Source organism: Varanus komodoensis, unplaced genomic scaffold, assembly GCF_004798865.1.
Source record: "Varanus komodoensis strain SLA01 unplaced genomic scaffold, ASM479886v1 scaffold40, whole genome shotgun sequence".
Classification (NCBI taxonomy): Eukaryota; Metazoa; Chordata; class Lepidosauria; order Squamata; family Varanidae; genus Varanus; species Varanus komodoensis.
In genome coordinates, this window is record NW_025335942.1 from 9082028 (window position 1) to 9097102 (window position 15075).

The 15075-nt window shown below is 55.2% G+C and overlaps 1 protein-coding gene across 2 annotated transcripts in view; it reads left to right on the forward strand.

Annotated features, from left to right (window-relative positions):
- Positions 1-11370, forward strand: part of HDAC3 (histone deacetylase 3) — an 11656-nt gene extending 286 nt beyond the window's left edge. The window contains exons 2-15 of one of the 2 annotated variants that reach the window (XM_044442917.1): positions 129-211; positions 3412-3554; positions 3908-3989; positions 4506-4562; positions 4666-4721; positions 5096-5229; positions 5435-5515; positions 5600-5673; positions 5887-5951; positions 7117-7206; positions 7341-7399; positions 9100-9179; positions 9384-9541; positions 10029-11370. In XM_044442917.1, coding sequence (XP_044298852.1) covers positions 129-211; positions 3412-3554; positions 3908-3989; positions 4506-4562; positions 4666-4721; positions 5096-5229; positions 5435-5515; positions 5600-5673; positions 5887-5951; positions 7117-7206; positions 7341-7399; positions 9100-9179; positions 9384-9541; positions 10029-10098 — 1232 coding nt within the window. In that variant the 3' untranslated portion in view covers positions 10099-11370. The remainder of the gene's footprint in view (positions 1-128; positions 212-3411; positions 3555-3907; positions 3990-4505; positions 4563-4665; positions 4722-5095; positions 5230-5434; positions 5516-5599; positions 5674-5886; positions 5952-7116; positions 7207-7340; positions 7400-9099; positions 9180-9383; positions 9542-10028) is intronic. The other variant, XM_044442918.1, reaches the window with a different exon arrangement.
- Positions 11371-15075: the final 3705 nt, after the last annotated feature.

A 15075-nucleotide genomic window follows, 5' to 3' on the forward strand; every position in this document is an offset into this window, starting at 1 on the left:
GCGCGGCCACCTCCGGGGAGCCTTGCGCGCAGCCGCCGCCGCCGCCGCCGCCGCCGCGGGCCCGGCCCCTGCATCCCCCGCGGCCGGTGCGCGCGCGCGCTGACCGCGCCCTCTCGTTCCCGTGCCAGGCGCGGGGCACCCCATGAAGCCGCATCGCCTGGCGCTGACGCACAGCCTGGTGCTGCACTACGGGCTCTACAAGAAGATGATCGTGAGTACCGGCGCGGGGGGGGGGGGGCTCGCTCGCACTCTGCACGCGCTCAGGGACCGCGCCCGCGGCCCGCGGCGGTGCCCGGCTGCCTCCCCGGCCGCGCTCCGTCTCCGCGGCCCCGGGCAGGGCCTGAGCCGGCAGGGAGCCCCCGCGGGCCTTGCGCGGGCAGCCGAGGGCGCCCCTCGCTGCAGGACGTGCACGCGAAATCATGCTCCCTCCGGGGCTGGTGTGTCCGTTGGCCCGCCTTGCCGGTTTACCTTTTAATGCGGTTTGCTTTTCGATTGAATGTTTTGTTTTGTTTTTCGATTGCATTTAATGTTTTGCATTAAATTCTAAATCAACATAAACTGCTCTGATGGGTGCACCAGCAGTAGAGTAAAAACTAGGATTTGGAAATGACATGCAAAAACAACCAGTGAGGCAACTATGAAAAAGCAAAATAGGCTCAGTGGCGTTGATAAGCCAATTGAGCCACGTAGGGGGATTAAACATGCACAATCCAGATGGAAGCCATGGGTGATGGGATGAAATTGCCTGACAAATTGCGGTCCAGTGGGTTTCCCGTCAAACTCCGGCGAGAGCCACGTGCCATTCCCAGGGGCTGACCTGTTTGTCTGGTTTGTGGCTGTTGCCCATTGGCAGGTAAGGTTCGTGTCCATGTGTTCTTTGGGACAGAGCTTGGCCTGTCTGTGCCTCGCAGAATGCAAGGGGCGTTGCTGGGGTGTGATAGCATTGACCAATGTTCAAAGAGGTGCAGGTCAGCACAGTCTTGATGTCGTAGCTGAGATCTTAGATCTGTCTCTGAGCTGCCGGCCCGGATGCAGTGGCAGAGTTGGAATGTGGGTCCAGCCCCCATGCCTAATACAGTGGCCTCTGGCGCATGAACATCCATGCCATTCTATTTATTTATTTATTTAAGAGACTTCTATGCTGCCCCATTCACCGAAGCCTCGGGGCGGCTCACAACCATAAATAAACTTCAATAGAATAATATAAATTAACAATATAAATTAAGTCGCCCTGGCCAAAGAATAAAATGAATAAATAATATTAACAATTGAAATAACATTTGAATAAAAAGGTCTTCGCCTGGTGCCGAAAAACAAATAACGACGGAGCCAGGCGGACCTCTCTGGGGAGCGCATTCCATAGATTGGGCACCACCTCAGAGAAAGCCCTCCTCCGAGTACTCACCCTCCTAATTTCCTTCACAGAGGGTTCCCGGAGAAGGGCCTCTCCCGCAGATCTCACGGGGCGGGTGGGCACATGTGGATGTAAGCGCTCCTTCAGGTAACCAGGACCCAAGCCGTTTATAGGTCATCACCAACACCTTGAATTGGGCCCGGACTTCAATGGGAAGCCAGTGAAACTGACGGAGGACTGGAGTCATGTGAACATAACGCCCAGTCCCCGTCAGCAGCCTGGCAGCTCTATTTTGAACCAGTTGAAGTATCCGGACTGTTTTCAAGGGTAACCCCACGTAGAGCGCGTTACAGAAGTCAAGTCGGGAAGTCACCAACGCGTGGGTCACTGTCGCCAGGCAGTCGTACTCCAGGTAGGGGCGCAGCTGATGGATCACCCGAAGCTGAAGGAAGGCGCTCCTCGCCACCGCTGTCACCTGAGCTTCCAGTGAAAGCTCTGGGTCGAGGAGCACTCCCAAGCTGCGAACCTTGTCCCTAAGAGGGAGTGCAATCCCATTCAGGACTAGGTTCAATTCACCCTCCCTGAAGCCCGATCTGCCAACCAACAGGACCTCCGTCTTGTCTGGATTGAGCTTCAGTTTATTGGCCCTCATCCAGCCCATTACCTCGGCCAGGCACCGGTTCAGCACAGCCACTGCCGCACCTGGATTGGTGGAAAATGAGAGGTAGAGCTGGGTATCATCAGCGTACTGATGGTTCCGCAGCCCACACCTCCTGATGACCTCTCCCAGCGGTTTCATGTAGACGTTAAACAGCAAAGGGGACAAAATGGATCCCTGCGATACTCCATGGCATAGCTGCCATGGTGCAGAGCCATAGTCCCCCAGCACCACCTTCTGGAATCGGCCATTGAGATAGGAGCGGAACCACTGCAAAGCAGTTCCTCCGACCCCCAATCCCGCTAGCCTATCCAGAAGGATACCATGGTCGATGGTATCAAAAGCCGCTGAGAGGTCCAGAAGAACCAACAGGGACGCACTCCCCCTGTCCTTCTCCCTGCACAGGTCATCGTACAGGGCGACCAAGGCAGATTCAGTACCGTATCCAGGTCTGAAGCCGGACTGAAATGGGTCCAGATAATCAGTTTCATCCAAGAGTGCTTGGAGTTGTCCCGTCACCACCCGCTCCAACACCTTGCCCAGAAACGGGATGTTGGCCACTGGTCTATAATTAGTGGCCATCTCTGGATCCAGTGACGCTTTCTTCAGGACCAGTCGGACTACCGCCTCCTTTACAGGGGCAGGTATCCGACCCTCCCTCAGAGAAGCGTTAACCACTTCCAAGATTCAGATCCCAATCCCGTGCTTGGAATTATTTATTAACCAAGACGGGCAAGTTTCCAATAGGCAAGTGGTGGGACGTACTCGTCCAAGCACCTTGTCCACATCATCAGGCCGCAGTAACTGAAATTCATCCATTAATTTTGGACCAGACGGTGACATTGGTATCTCCCCAGAAGCCTCTGAATCACTAGTAGAGTCTAGCTCCTGACGAATCTGAGCGATTTTCTCCCTGAAATGCTTGGCAAAGTCGTCACAGCGGGCCTTCGAGGGTGGAACCAGATCTTTCTTAGGGCCAGGGCCAGGGCCAGGGCCGATCAGGCCTTGTACCACTTGAAAAAGCTCCGCCGGACGGCATTTTGAGGAGGCAATGGAAACGGAGAATTTCTTTTTCGCCGCCCTCACCGCCACAGCATAGGCTCAATAATGGGCTCTTAAGTGTGTTCAGTCAGATTCATCCCGTGATCTCCTCCACCTACGCTCTAGCCGTCTCCCAGCCCGCTTCATCGGCCGCAATTCAGGTGTATACCGAGGGGAAGAGTGGGCTCTGCCTGGCTCTGTTCTAGCCCTTCAGGCGCTGCAAGGCACTTGCTTTTGCTGTGCCAGGCAAAGCCGGCCTTCTGCTGGAGCGCGTGAACCGGAACGTCGAGATGGGTGCCTCTGCCTGCTGCTGCTGCTCATCGAGTTCGGCTCGGAACAGCATCGCTTTCTCCCGCAGGTATTTAAGCCGTACCAGGCATCCCAACACGATATGTGCCGCTTTCACTCGGAAGACTATATCGACTTCCTCCAGAGGGTGAGTCCCAACAACATGCAGGGATTCACGAAGAGCCTCAACGCTTTCAACGTGGGGGACGACTGGTAAGCACCGCACGCTGCTGCCTGGCTGTGCTGGGTGCGTGAGGCAGGCCGCCCCGCACTGCTGAGGCCTCGGAGGGCTGCGCTCAGACGCCTGAGGGCTCCAGCGGCCTGGTTGCGTATTAAACGTTCCCAAGAAACTTGCGGGTTGCACTTTCTCAGCTCAGTGGAACCCTGCTGGGACTGATCTGAAGCCTCATACTCTGCTCCTCTGGCTATGGGTAACCCAGCAAAAGTATTGTCATGCCTAGTTAGCTTGTCGGATAGAAGCAACCAAAACAGTCAGTGACCTGGTTGTCCGGAATTCTGCATAGTTGTGTACGTGTGTGCGTGTGCATTCTCTCTCTCTTTCTCAGCCCAGTGTTCCCGGGGCTGTTTGAATTTTGTTCTCGATACACTGGGGCCTCGTTGCAAGGAGCAACGCAGCTGAATAATAAGGTAAAACAGAGATGCCGTGCTTACCCTCTTGGAATACACCTTTGGGCTGCTGTCAGCCAGGTTGTTCTGAGAGCGGTTATCCCATGTTTAGCTGTGTAGCTAAATAGGATTGATGATTTTTAGCTTTGGTGGAATTTCACGAGAACAAGCGAGGTATGGGTGCCGAGCACTGGAATGCGGAGGAAGTCTCCCAGCTCCAAGCTCAGCTCTTCCCATGATTTACCAGGTGTCCTTCGGGAAGCCGCAATTTCTCAGTCTCCCAGCTCCAGTATGGGGACATGAGGGAGGGAATAATTTGCCCGAGAGCAGAAGAGTCTTGTGAGGTTTGTAATGATAGCGCATGTGAAATGCTTGGAAACTGCAATAGCACTGTATAAAGTCTCCCTTATGTTTTGTGGAAAGGGAGGTGGTGGAGATTGAGTTGGGGTTTTGGGTCCAGGGATTAAGCATCATTTGGCAGGCACTGCCATTTCGGAGACGCTTTTCCAGGTGTTAATGTGAGCCCTTTGTTTTTAGATTTGTGATATTGCCATAAACTGGGCCGGAGGTCTGCACCATGCCAAGAAGTTTGAGGTAATGTGGCAAGCCTGCCTCCCACGTCCTTGCAGGTTGGGAAGGTGCCGCCGCTTTCCACTGATGCTGCCTAATGCGCGCGCCTGTGTGTGCTTTGCTCTAGGCGTCTGGGTTTTGTTATGTCAACGACATTGTGATCGGCATCTTGGAGCTTCTCAAGTAAGGAGTCCGTGCCAGTGCCCGTGTGGTGGTGTGGGAAGGACGCTGGAAGGGGAGCGGAGTGGCACCCTCGGCTGCGTCTCTTGTACCAAGTGGTTTCTCATAGTTCCACGCCCCCCTTGGGGGACTCCCTCTCCATGACGGCCATGCTCGGCTCTTGGTCTCATAATGGGAAGAAACGTCCTTCCAGGCTCTTTCTCCGCTGCAGGGCAGCTTCACGGAGCACGTGAAACGGGTCTGACTGCCCGCCTCCGTTTCCCCCCGGGCCTCTTTGCCCCCCACGCACCTGGCCACCGCCGCTGCTCCTGCTCTGACTCTGGGGTCGCGCTCTTGGTCCTCGTCCAACCGCGCGTTCTGTGTCTGCTCTCCGGCAGGTACCACCCGCGGGTGCTTTACATCGATATCGACATTCACCATGGCGACGGGGTTCAGGAGGCCTTTTACTTGACGGACCGTGTCATGACGGTGTCTTTTCACAAATACGGAAACTACTTCTTCCCCGGCACAGGTAGAGAATCTGCCGCAGTCCTTCACAATTCGGTCTGGAGTACCAGTAAAGGACTCTGGCTTTGGATAGGCATGTCGCAGCGGCTGTCTTCTGGCGTGTAGTTAAAAAGAGGGGCAGAATTCCTCAAGGCTGCAGGCAAGACCGGCCTTTTAATGAGACTTTATTCTAAAAGTCAGGTGTTGAATTCTGTACGTTGCCCTTCCAGGAGACATGTATGAAGTGGGGGCAGAGAGCGGCCGCTATTACTGCTTGAACGTCCCCTTGCGTGATGGCATCGACGACCAGAGTGAGTGGCAGGGACCCTCGGGCCGGGCCGGGCCGGGCTGCAGCAGAGGAGCTGTGACCGCAGCCTCTGTCCCCTCTCTCGCAGGTTACCAGCACCTCTTCCAGCCTGTCATCAACCAGGTGGTAGAATTCTACCAGCCCACCTGCATAGTGCTGCAGGTAAGTGCATTGGGCACCTAGGCGGTTTTGTGGTCACCTGGGGGAAGTGCTGGGGAGAAGGTGGGGGTGCTGCCGTGCCAGCTGACCAGGGCGGGAGGACTGCTGAAATTCTGCCGTGTTTGGCACGTGTGGCACAGCTCTGGCTTGCAGGAGCGGGGCCTCCGTTTCGCTGCTTTCTGCTCAGTTCGTTTCTCCTCCCCCCCCCCCATGAAGTGTGGTGCGGACTCTCTAGGCTGCGATCGTCTGGGCTGCTTTAACCTCAGCATAAGAGGACACGGGTAAGTATCCTGCGAGCTTACACGAAATGGGGGTGGAAATGGGCACGACTGGATTTTCCAGCTTTTTCCTTTTAAAGTGGCGGTGGAGCTCTGGCATGGGAGGAGGGAAGGCTGGCCCCGCTGCACTGCTTCCCGTTCTGGATTGCCTTTCCAAAGCTGCCATCAGCCCTGCTGCTCACAAACCCAAGCATGGTTCAGGCACCTCTGTTTTTTCCATGCTGTGGAGCTGATTTTGGGAAAGCGATATATAAGAAATAAGAGAGATGTGAGTGGGTACGGAGGACCTTTTTTCGAAACTAATTAGAGACCATTCCCACCAAATGTGGTTTAAATGGCTCAGATTAAATAGCTGCTTTGGAGTGGGAGTGAGAGAGGGAAAGAGGTTTATACAGCTGTTGGAAGTCAGTGCCTCTGCAGCTGCCCCAAAATAAAATCCAGAACGGTGTCCGTGAGCCTATCCTCTGCCTCCAGGATTTCATCATTCTTGTCCCTTAGTTCCAGGCTGAAACTGGCCTCTGGACTCTGGTCCTGGCACGGCAAGATGCGTTTCTGAGCAGGGACATCCGTCAGGTCAAAGTTCGTTGATTTGGGCCCGACAGGCAAACAACCTTTTCCAGGGCTTGTTGTACATCCCTTGCTAGCATGTTTGTGATACGCTGCTGATACCTGCTTCCGGTCAGGCCTGCCCCATCTTGGTGTGCTTAGCTAGCCTTTTGTGAGAAAAGCGGGATTAATCCCTTAGGTACAAGTTCAGGTTAGCTCAGGTCTGTGCCTGCTGTGAGTTGCGAAGGCTCTTTGCTTGCCTCCAGTTGGCATCATCTTGGAAGCTGGTAGCGAACAGTCAAGTGGGTCAGGATGAGTGCAGGTCCAGAACCCGTCTCCTTTCTGCCCTTGTGGCCTGGAAGACCTCAGCTCGGTCTTTGCACTATCCCTGTTTTCCTCGGCCTCCTAGCCTGCGAGAAACATTGCCGACGGCTCAGGAGGGCTTCTTGCTTGTGGATGCTCCCCTCTGGTGAGATGGGCCGTCTGTAAATCTTTCAGACCGTTTGAGCAGCCAAGAGAAGGGCGGTGGCTTGCCCTTCCCGGGCCCTCGCGCACCCTCCTTAGCCCCGCACACGATGCACGGCGGCCAGCCGGCTCTGAGTTTTCTGCCTTTGGATCCTAGGGAGTGCGTGGAATACGTCAAGAGCTTCAGCATCCCCCTGCTGGTGCTGGGAGGGGGCGGCTACACGGTGCGCAACGTGGCCCGCTGCTGGTGAGTCTTCGAGGGTGTTCTGGCGGCCTCCTCTTGGCGGGCTCCCCGTGCTGGTAATCAGTGGCACGAGTGCGCGCGCCACGAGGACGCATGCGCCCTCTGGACTGAAGCGGTCGGCCTCTCCCTCCTTGCAGGACTTACGAAACCTCGTTGCTGGTCGACGAGGCGATCAGCGAGGAGCTGCCTTATAGCGGTAAGCCAGAACGCCCGTGTGAACATGCACCCGCACCCGTGCTTAGCCTCTCTCTCGCTCGCTCTTTCATTTGCATGTCTCATACATAAACATCACCAAGCATTAAATTAGCAAACGCTCCTAGTCAGATACGATCTAGAATTGTCACCGAGTGTGCTACGAGACGAAAAGCCAAAACAACTAGACAATTCTCTCGATCGGTGTTCAACAAGGAAAAATGTCTGTAAATGTCCAAGTTGTGTTTAGCTCATCCAAAGTCAAGAAAAGTCATTAATGGGAAAGGCTGTTTACTGACTCTTGAACTGACACACTCTTTTAAGCTGGCAATCTTTGTACCCTTCCAGATGTTGTGCAACCAAAATCCTAGCAGCAAGCAGTAGATTCTGATCTCTGCCTTAGCATATATGGTCTGTTTGTTCATGTATGTAACCAAGTGGAGTTGTTAAAAAGGCCACATGATACAGAAACACATGTGATTGTTGTGACTGCACATAGGTCCGTTTCCCCAAAATAATTTCAGAGCATTCCCACTGACTGTCCGTTAAATTAACTTTCCTAACGTTACAGTTGCCATAAACTTAGGGCATAATATCAATCTAGTATTTCATAGGCGTTTTCTATAACGCACGGAGATCGTGTCAGGCCTTTTAAGAATATTTTCTTTTGCACCTGTGATGTCACTGGGTGACTGGTCTCTCTTTCCCTCTGGTTTTGAAACGTATTATCTTTATTATCTTTTATTGACATCTCCACCATTAACAGATATGTGTGTGATGAGATGCTTTCCCACCTCAGAGAGTCGGGAGATGACCTTTAGTAGGGCCAACCACCACTCCATGAAAGATTGTTCGTGCTTTTGCGTTCCGCAGAACTTTCCATTGGACGGTACAAGAGGCAGAGGATGAGGGAAGAAGCGGAACAAGAAAAAATGAAAATTAGGCCCATTCTTGGGGCCCCGCAGCCTGTAGCTGAGGGCTGAGGCTGAGACCGTCAGTCTCAAAATGAGGAGGTGGCTGAGTGAGGGGTGGATGGTTTCTAAGCTGGTGAGGGCCTGGTGGGTTGGGAGCAGCATTTGCAGTGGGCAAGCTGACCCGCAGCCAGCACCACGGGCAGAGCACCAGCTTGATTTCTTTGCGACGGCCAGTCCCCAAGGCTTTCCCCTGTGCTAATGGCGGTTTCCCCACCGTCTCTGGAGGCAGTCCCACCCGGAGGATGCTGCGCGGATCCTGGCGGGAGGGCCCCGGGGCCAGGCTGCCTCTCCCCCTAGGGCTGCGGCTGGTGTACGGAGAGGTGCGTCACGTCAGTGTGGCCGGCGGGGTGTGCGGCCACAGAGCTGGCTCTGTGCGCGCCCCACGTGGGAACCTGCACCTTCCAGGGGAGGGCAGGTCTTTTTCAGGCAGGCTTCATGCCACCTAACCAGGAAGGAACCGGCTGTGCACGGGCCCTCGGCCGGCTCGAGTCTCCCCGTTGCCGAGTCGCATGGCAGGTCGGGCTGTGCGTTCTGTGTGCACAGGCAGTGGGAAGAGCCACGTGCTGTCCCAGAAAACAGGCTGCCCCCACACGCAGTGAGGCTTCTTCCTGTTCAGCCCATTTGCCGTGTGAGCATCTGCGTGCCTTGGAATGAGCGAGTTTCCTCATTTTCAGGGAAAGCTCCCCAGTCGCCGTGCACCCCACCCACGCTCTTTTCCGTCTCTGTGCAGAATACTTTGAATACTTTGCGCCAGACTTTACGCTCCACCCCGACGTCAGCACCCGGATTGAGAACCAGAACTCGAGGCAGGTAAGCCGCCCGCCCGCCCGCTCCCGCTCGCTCTGCTGCTCTCCTGGCCGGGAGCAGTTCCCCGTTGGTGCCTCCGGGTGGCTTCCACTCGCCTGCCCGCGGGGGAGCACGCCTCCGCCTCGCCGGGGCTTGGGGGGGCCGGCGGCTGTGTGCTGGCCGGCCTTTGCAACTGTCCTCTGCTGTCGTGTTTCCTCTCTCAATCAGTACTTAGACCAAATCCGGCAGACCATCTTTGAAAATCTGAAGATGCTGAACCATGCACCCAGTGTCCAAATCCATGACGTCCCGTCTGACCTGCTCAGCTATGATCGCACGGACGAGCCTGACCCCGAAGAGAGAGGCTCCGAGGAGAACTATAGCAGGCACGTCTCCTTGCTCGCCCGCCAGGTGACGCCGCCCCTTTTGGGCACAGGCACGCAGAGCAGGGGTGCAGAACCAGCCTTGTGCGGGCCGCTGCATTGCCTCCCCGCCCTCGGGGGCCACGCGGCACCTTGGCCTCCCCCATGTGTCTGCTCGGCTGCTCTTCTCAGGGCCGGCAGACCCTGGCTGTGCACCCTGGAGGCAGTGCCCGCCTAACGAGGGACCGTGGCCACCCTGGGAACAGCCCCTGCTGCCAAGGGCCTCTGACCCCATCCTTGCCCGGGCCAGTCTGAGATGAGAGGTGATGGGAGCCGGGCTGGAGACTGGAGGTGCGTGGGGCGTGTCCCCCAGATTGTCGCTGGCCGGCTGGGCTTTGGCTCTCTGTCCAGGGTGCTGCTTTTCCAGGGTCTTGGGGGCAGTCCTCAGCCTGCGTACAGTCGCCCTGTTCCCTCCCCACTCCCCGCCCTCGCTGACCCTCCTGTCTTGCAGGCCAGAGGCCTCCAACGAGTTCTACGATGGCGACCATGATAACGATAAAGAAAGCGACGTGGAGATCTGAGGCCCGAATCCCGCCGGCGTGGACCGCGTGGAGTTCCCTGTCTGGACCGGGCTGGCCCGGGGACACGGCTTTTGCCAGGAGCCAGCGGCTGCACCTCCGCCGGCCGCTCGAAGCCGTTCTGGCAGCTGCTGTGGGGCGAGGGGCAGCGGAGAGGCTCGGCTGGGCTCCGTCCAGTGCTCCCCTCGCCCCTCCGCTCCCCATGGCTGAGCCGCTGGCCGTGGACACGGCGCCAGTGCAGATCCACACCAGCCGGTTTTGCTGCAGAGGAGCCAGTTCCAGGTTTCGCTACGCAGGGACCCGCTCCCTCCCTGCCACGCTTGAAGAGAGCACTAGAACTTCGCGTCGAACCTTTCCTCTGGCTTGTTTTGATCGAAATTCTCATTCTGCTGAAGAACCCGACCTGAAATCCACCGCAAGCTGCCACGACAGGATTATTTATTTGCCATATTTCAGCCCGTTGACCATCCCTCTGTTGCAATAACTTGGACGAAATGGAAAACTGGACAACACTGGCTGCTCTCTCTTGAGATGCAGTGGAGAGGCCAACTTTGGACTGGGCTTGTTCAGGATCTAGATTTCTTCCTGGGCAATGTGTGTGCATATTTTGAGGGTCAGACTGCTGGGAATGTTCGCTTATGCTGACGTATGTGCCCCCAAGCACCCCGAGGCTGGGGTGGGCAGCTGGCAGCCCTCGTGCTGCCGTGACCTACAGCTCCCATTGTTCCTCAGCATTGGCTGTGCTGGCTGGGGCTGATGGGAGTTGTAGGCTGATGGAGCAGTCCTGCTCAGGCCTCTATTCTCCAGTGGAGGAGCAAGGGGCTCCTGAAGAAGCACCGTCCTGATTGTGGGGCGAAGCTTGATCCCCAGGCCAGGATCAGATGGTCTCTATTTTGGAACTTCTTTCATCTGTGAATACTCTATGTGGGGAATCCTGCCTGTCAGAGCAGAATTTCCCGCCTGCTTCCCCTTGTGCGCTGTCCCATCTTTTCCAGCAAAGGTCCTGGGGTCGCAGCCGAGAGGAGGAGATGGAAAACTGAACCTTAACTTAGAGTAGAGTCCAGGCCAGAACACACACAACCACAGGCTCCCCTTTCCGGTCAGCTTCGTGGGCACGGATGCAGCATGGGCCTCCCTTTGCTCGTGCTGGAGATGCTTGACAGAGGTGTGAGGACTTTTTTGCCACTAGGATGACAGAACAGCAGCTGAACCTGTCTTTATGTGCATATTTTATGTACTTGTTAAAATAGTAAAAGACCAAGTGGTACTTTGGTCTTCTGTTGTCTTCTGTCTTTTCTTTTCGCACACCTGCCTCTGTGTCGAAAGCCGGGAGCCCTCTCCCGCACTGTTCTCCCCTCCTGTTCTCTTCCCAACAGTTCATGGGGAGGCGTCTGACTAGTCCGCATTATGAGGACGCCAGGACCGGCCTCGTGATACCAAGGAAGCGATACGTAAGTTGACAGCAAGAGGCTTCCCTCGAGTTAAGCTCGGGGGCTCTCGCTCATGCCTGGAGCTGATTCAGAACAGAATCCCCCTCCTCCAGAAGGACCTGTCTGCACCCTCGGGGAGGTTTGGGCTGGGCAGCAGGAAAGCCGGACATTCCTTAAGCGCTGCACTTGTTTGCCTTGATGCTGAGCTGCTGGGCTCATGCACGCCCCCTCCCTGTTCTGCAGTGCCTCCCGCAAACGAGAGGTGGCTGCTTGGAAGCAGAACCAGAGCAAGTCAGAAGGGGCCGCCCGGGCCATCTAGTCTGACCCTGGTTCTAGCCGGCTCCGCTCATGACATGCCCACCATGTGCATGTCTGGCTGCTTGGCTGATTTTGAGTCCGATTCCGAGTCTGAAATCTCCACCTTGGAGTGCTGTATTTTAGGAGAAGCCTTCCTGGTCGCTGCACCCTCTTTGCTCAAAAGTTGCCTCTCAGTAGCTGCTGGCGTAGCGGCTTGAGCATGCAAAGGCTACTCCAAATTACGCTTCAGTTGCTGGACCACGGAGGGTGGCTGTGTGGAAAGGCAAGCCCGGCGCGGGCAGCTGCGGCACAAGCCGGCCTTGATCGGCTGTGGGCCACCGTGGCCCAGCGTTGCCTGAGATTCCATCGGTGGTGCGTCTGCACATGGCTCGGGACCTGTGTTGACTCGGCTTTATAAGGACAAGACTGAAGAGACTTGCATTTGCATCAACGGCAGTCAGGCTGAGAAGAAGTACTTGGTCGACGGAAACACTTCCATTTGGCCGACAGAAAGTTGGAGAGCTCACTTGTGGGGCTGCCCATTTAAACTACGTGTGGGCCAGCACGTCCGTCGTGGACACGAAAGGATGACTGCCGGATGGTCAGCGCAGATGCTTTCTTTCACTGGTGACACGGAGCACGCCTGGAACCAAAATGTGGCAGCCGGTGCTCTCGCTCCCTGTTGCCAGCACCAGGCACGTGCTTTGCCGGAAGAGGAGGCCGAAGGTGTGAGGCCTCTGGCGAGAGCCTCTGCTGCAGCGACTCCGGAGAAAGGTCAAGCTGCGTGTCTAGTTCATCAAACCTCTGACAATTTTGGATGAGAAAGTGCCTTAGTAATGGCAAGATGATGACGTGTGACGAACTCTCTGGACAGAACGGTTGCATTTTACGACATACCTGTCAATTTTCTTGTTCCAAAGAACTGTGGCCTGCATTCATGCATCTTGCTCATGATATGACAAAAGAATTGTGTGAACTCAACAACGGTGCCAGGACCTGTGGAATCGCAAGTGAAAGCCGCTGTTAAAGCTCACACTAACTGAATTACATGACAAGACAGCAAAATGAGCATTCAGCACTGTTACACACTGATTGCACCTTCAGCGTGGGAGAAGTGTGCAATCGACCTTGTGGGCCCATTGGTTCTCGTCACGCTTTAGCGTTAATAGATAATTTTAGTACGTGGCCAGGAATACTCTACATCACAAGCCGCTTCTGCTGCTGTGATTAAGTTTCTGTCAAGAGTTTTTAGTAGAAAAAGAGACCTGAATTAGTTAATTTCTCATAATGGTGCCCAGTTTACTTCCCTGAAGCTTCAAAACCTTGTGGAACGAAATCTCATACCTAGAAGGCTGTCTGTGTATTATCCACAAGCAAACGGAGAAACTGAACAGTTTAACTGAAGTCTGAAAGAGTTTGCAGACAGCTAAACTGGAAGGGAAGACACGGGTTCCTTTTACCACTGACTTCCTGCACATACACAGAGTGACATGGTATGTCATAATAAGAGCAGCAGCAGAATTACTACACGGGAGAAAGAAGCACACCAAGTTAAATGTTTGCTGGACTTTTGAAGACACGCTCTGCTGTGTTGGACTCTGATGTGCGAGTGTGAATCAAACATGAGAAATAGGCTTAAATGTGGTTCTTTTGTTGGGGTGAGGCGACCTGGAATTCTGCAGAAGGGAATGTAAATTTACCTTGCCTCATCGGAGTTTAGAGAAGGACGGACCTTGTGCTGATTGTACAATTGTCTGCTGGTGTACACGGAAGGCTTCCCAGCTGATACTAGCCTATCCAAGGAGGAATAAAATCGACACCGAGTTAGAGGGACCTTTTTTGTCCGTTCCACTCAGCATCGTGAGGCTAATTCAGATCTTCAGTCAGCAGTGCAAGATACATTTCCTGCCCCCCCTCCTCCCAAGACGCTTCATCTCCACCCATAGCTACTGGGAAGAGAAAACCAAGTAATATCGGACCAAGATTATGTTATGTAACGGTCGTGTAGGAATGTAGTGTGATTATTGCTCTGCTGTATCTGTTTTTGTTAAGAGAAGGGGAACTGTGGCGATGCTTGTATGTTTCTTTAAGAGGTCTATTTCTGTGGAAAGAGGCATCTGTAAGCCAGGAAGTTGTGAGTGTGAGGTGCACAGATGTAGTAATGAGCCACTTGAAATACTTATCCTGTATTTCCAGCGCAGGCGTCCTTGGTAGGACAACAGTGTCCTTGTTGGGAATTTGCAAAGACCAGTCTATTTTTCGACCACCCCCCCAAAAAAAAACAAAACCCACACCCAACTTGAGGGTCTCTTTGCTAGCTGTTATTTTGGGGTGGACACATTGCTGTCTCATTTCACCAAGACTGCTATTGATTTTAATGAAAAGTTCCCGGATACCGTTTTAAACAACTTCTCCTTGACATAATACACTGGCAGCTCATTCTCTTCTTGGCTCTGGCACATGCTCTGTGGAAGCAAAGTTCTGCTGCCCAGCCAGAAATCCTCCTTTTTTAACTGCTTTTCTTCCAGTCACCCTTGGCTTCATGGTGGCCTTTGCTGGGCACGTGTCTCCCTTAGGCACTCCAAACCCAGCAGGAGACTCTTGTGCAGGTGAAGGCAGCAGCACCTGGTGGAAGGCGCTGGGGCAGGACGCCCACTGGGTTTCCGCAGAGGTGCTGGAGCGGATGGCAGTGACAAGTCCGCCGGCGGGCAGAGCTGGGAGGTGCCGGGCATTGTTCCTTCTGGATGGGCACATCAAACCCAAAAACAGGACGTACCTGCATGCCCTGAAAGGGGCACGGGGGCTTGCCTCCAGTACTCTAAAGCTCAGGACAAAAGGGGGCGTGCGATTTCCCCCCCTGAGGTCTTGACACATCTAAAAGGGTGGATGTGCACCCCAGCCACCCCAGCCCCGCTGGTTTGCAACCGAACGCGGGGCTGTGGCTGGGAGGCTGCTCTGGCTTTTGCTGCAGCCAGGACTGGAAGGGAGCTGTGCCTTGATCTCTTCAAAGCCGCACCGCAGCCCAAAGGGTCCGCCGGGCGCCATCCAGTGTAACGCAGAATGCAAACGCCAACCCCGCAGGGCAGGGCTTGGGCCAGGAACCCAGCCGGCTCTCAGCCAGGCAGAGGCTGCACCGGACGGCCAGCCGCCCGCTCCGCAGCGCGAGAAGCGCGGGGGCGGCGAGGCCCCCGAGGTCGCCCGAGGCGAGGCGAGGCGAGGCGGGGGGTCGCGCCCCGTCCTCGCGCCGGCCCGC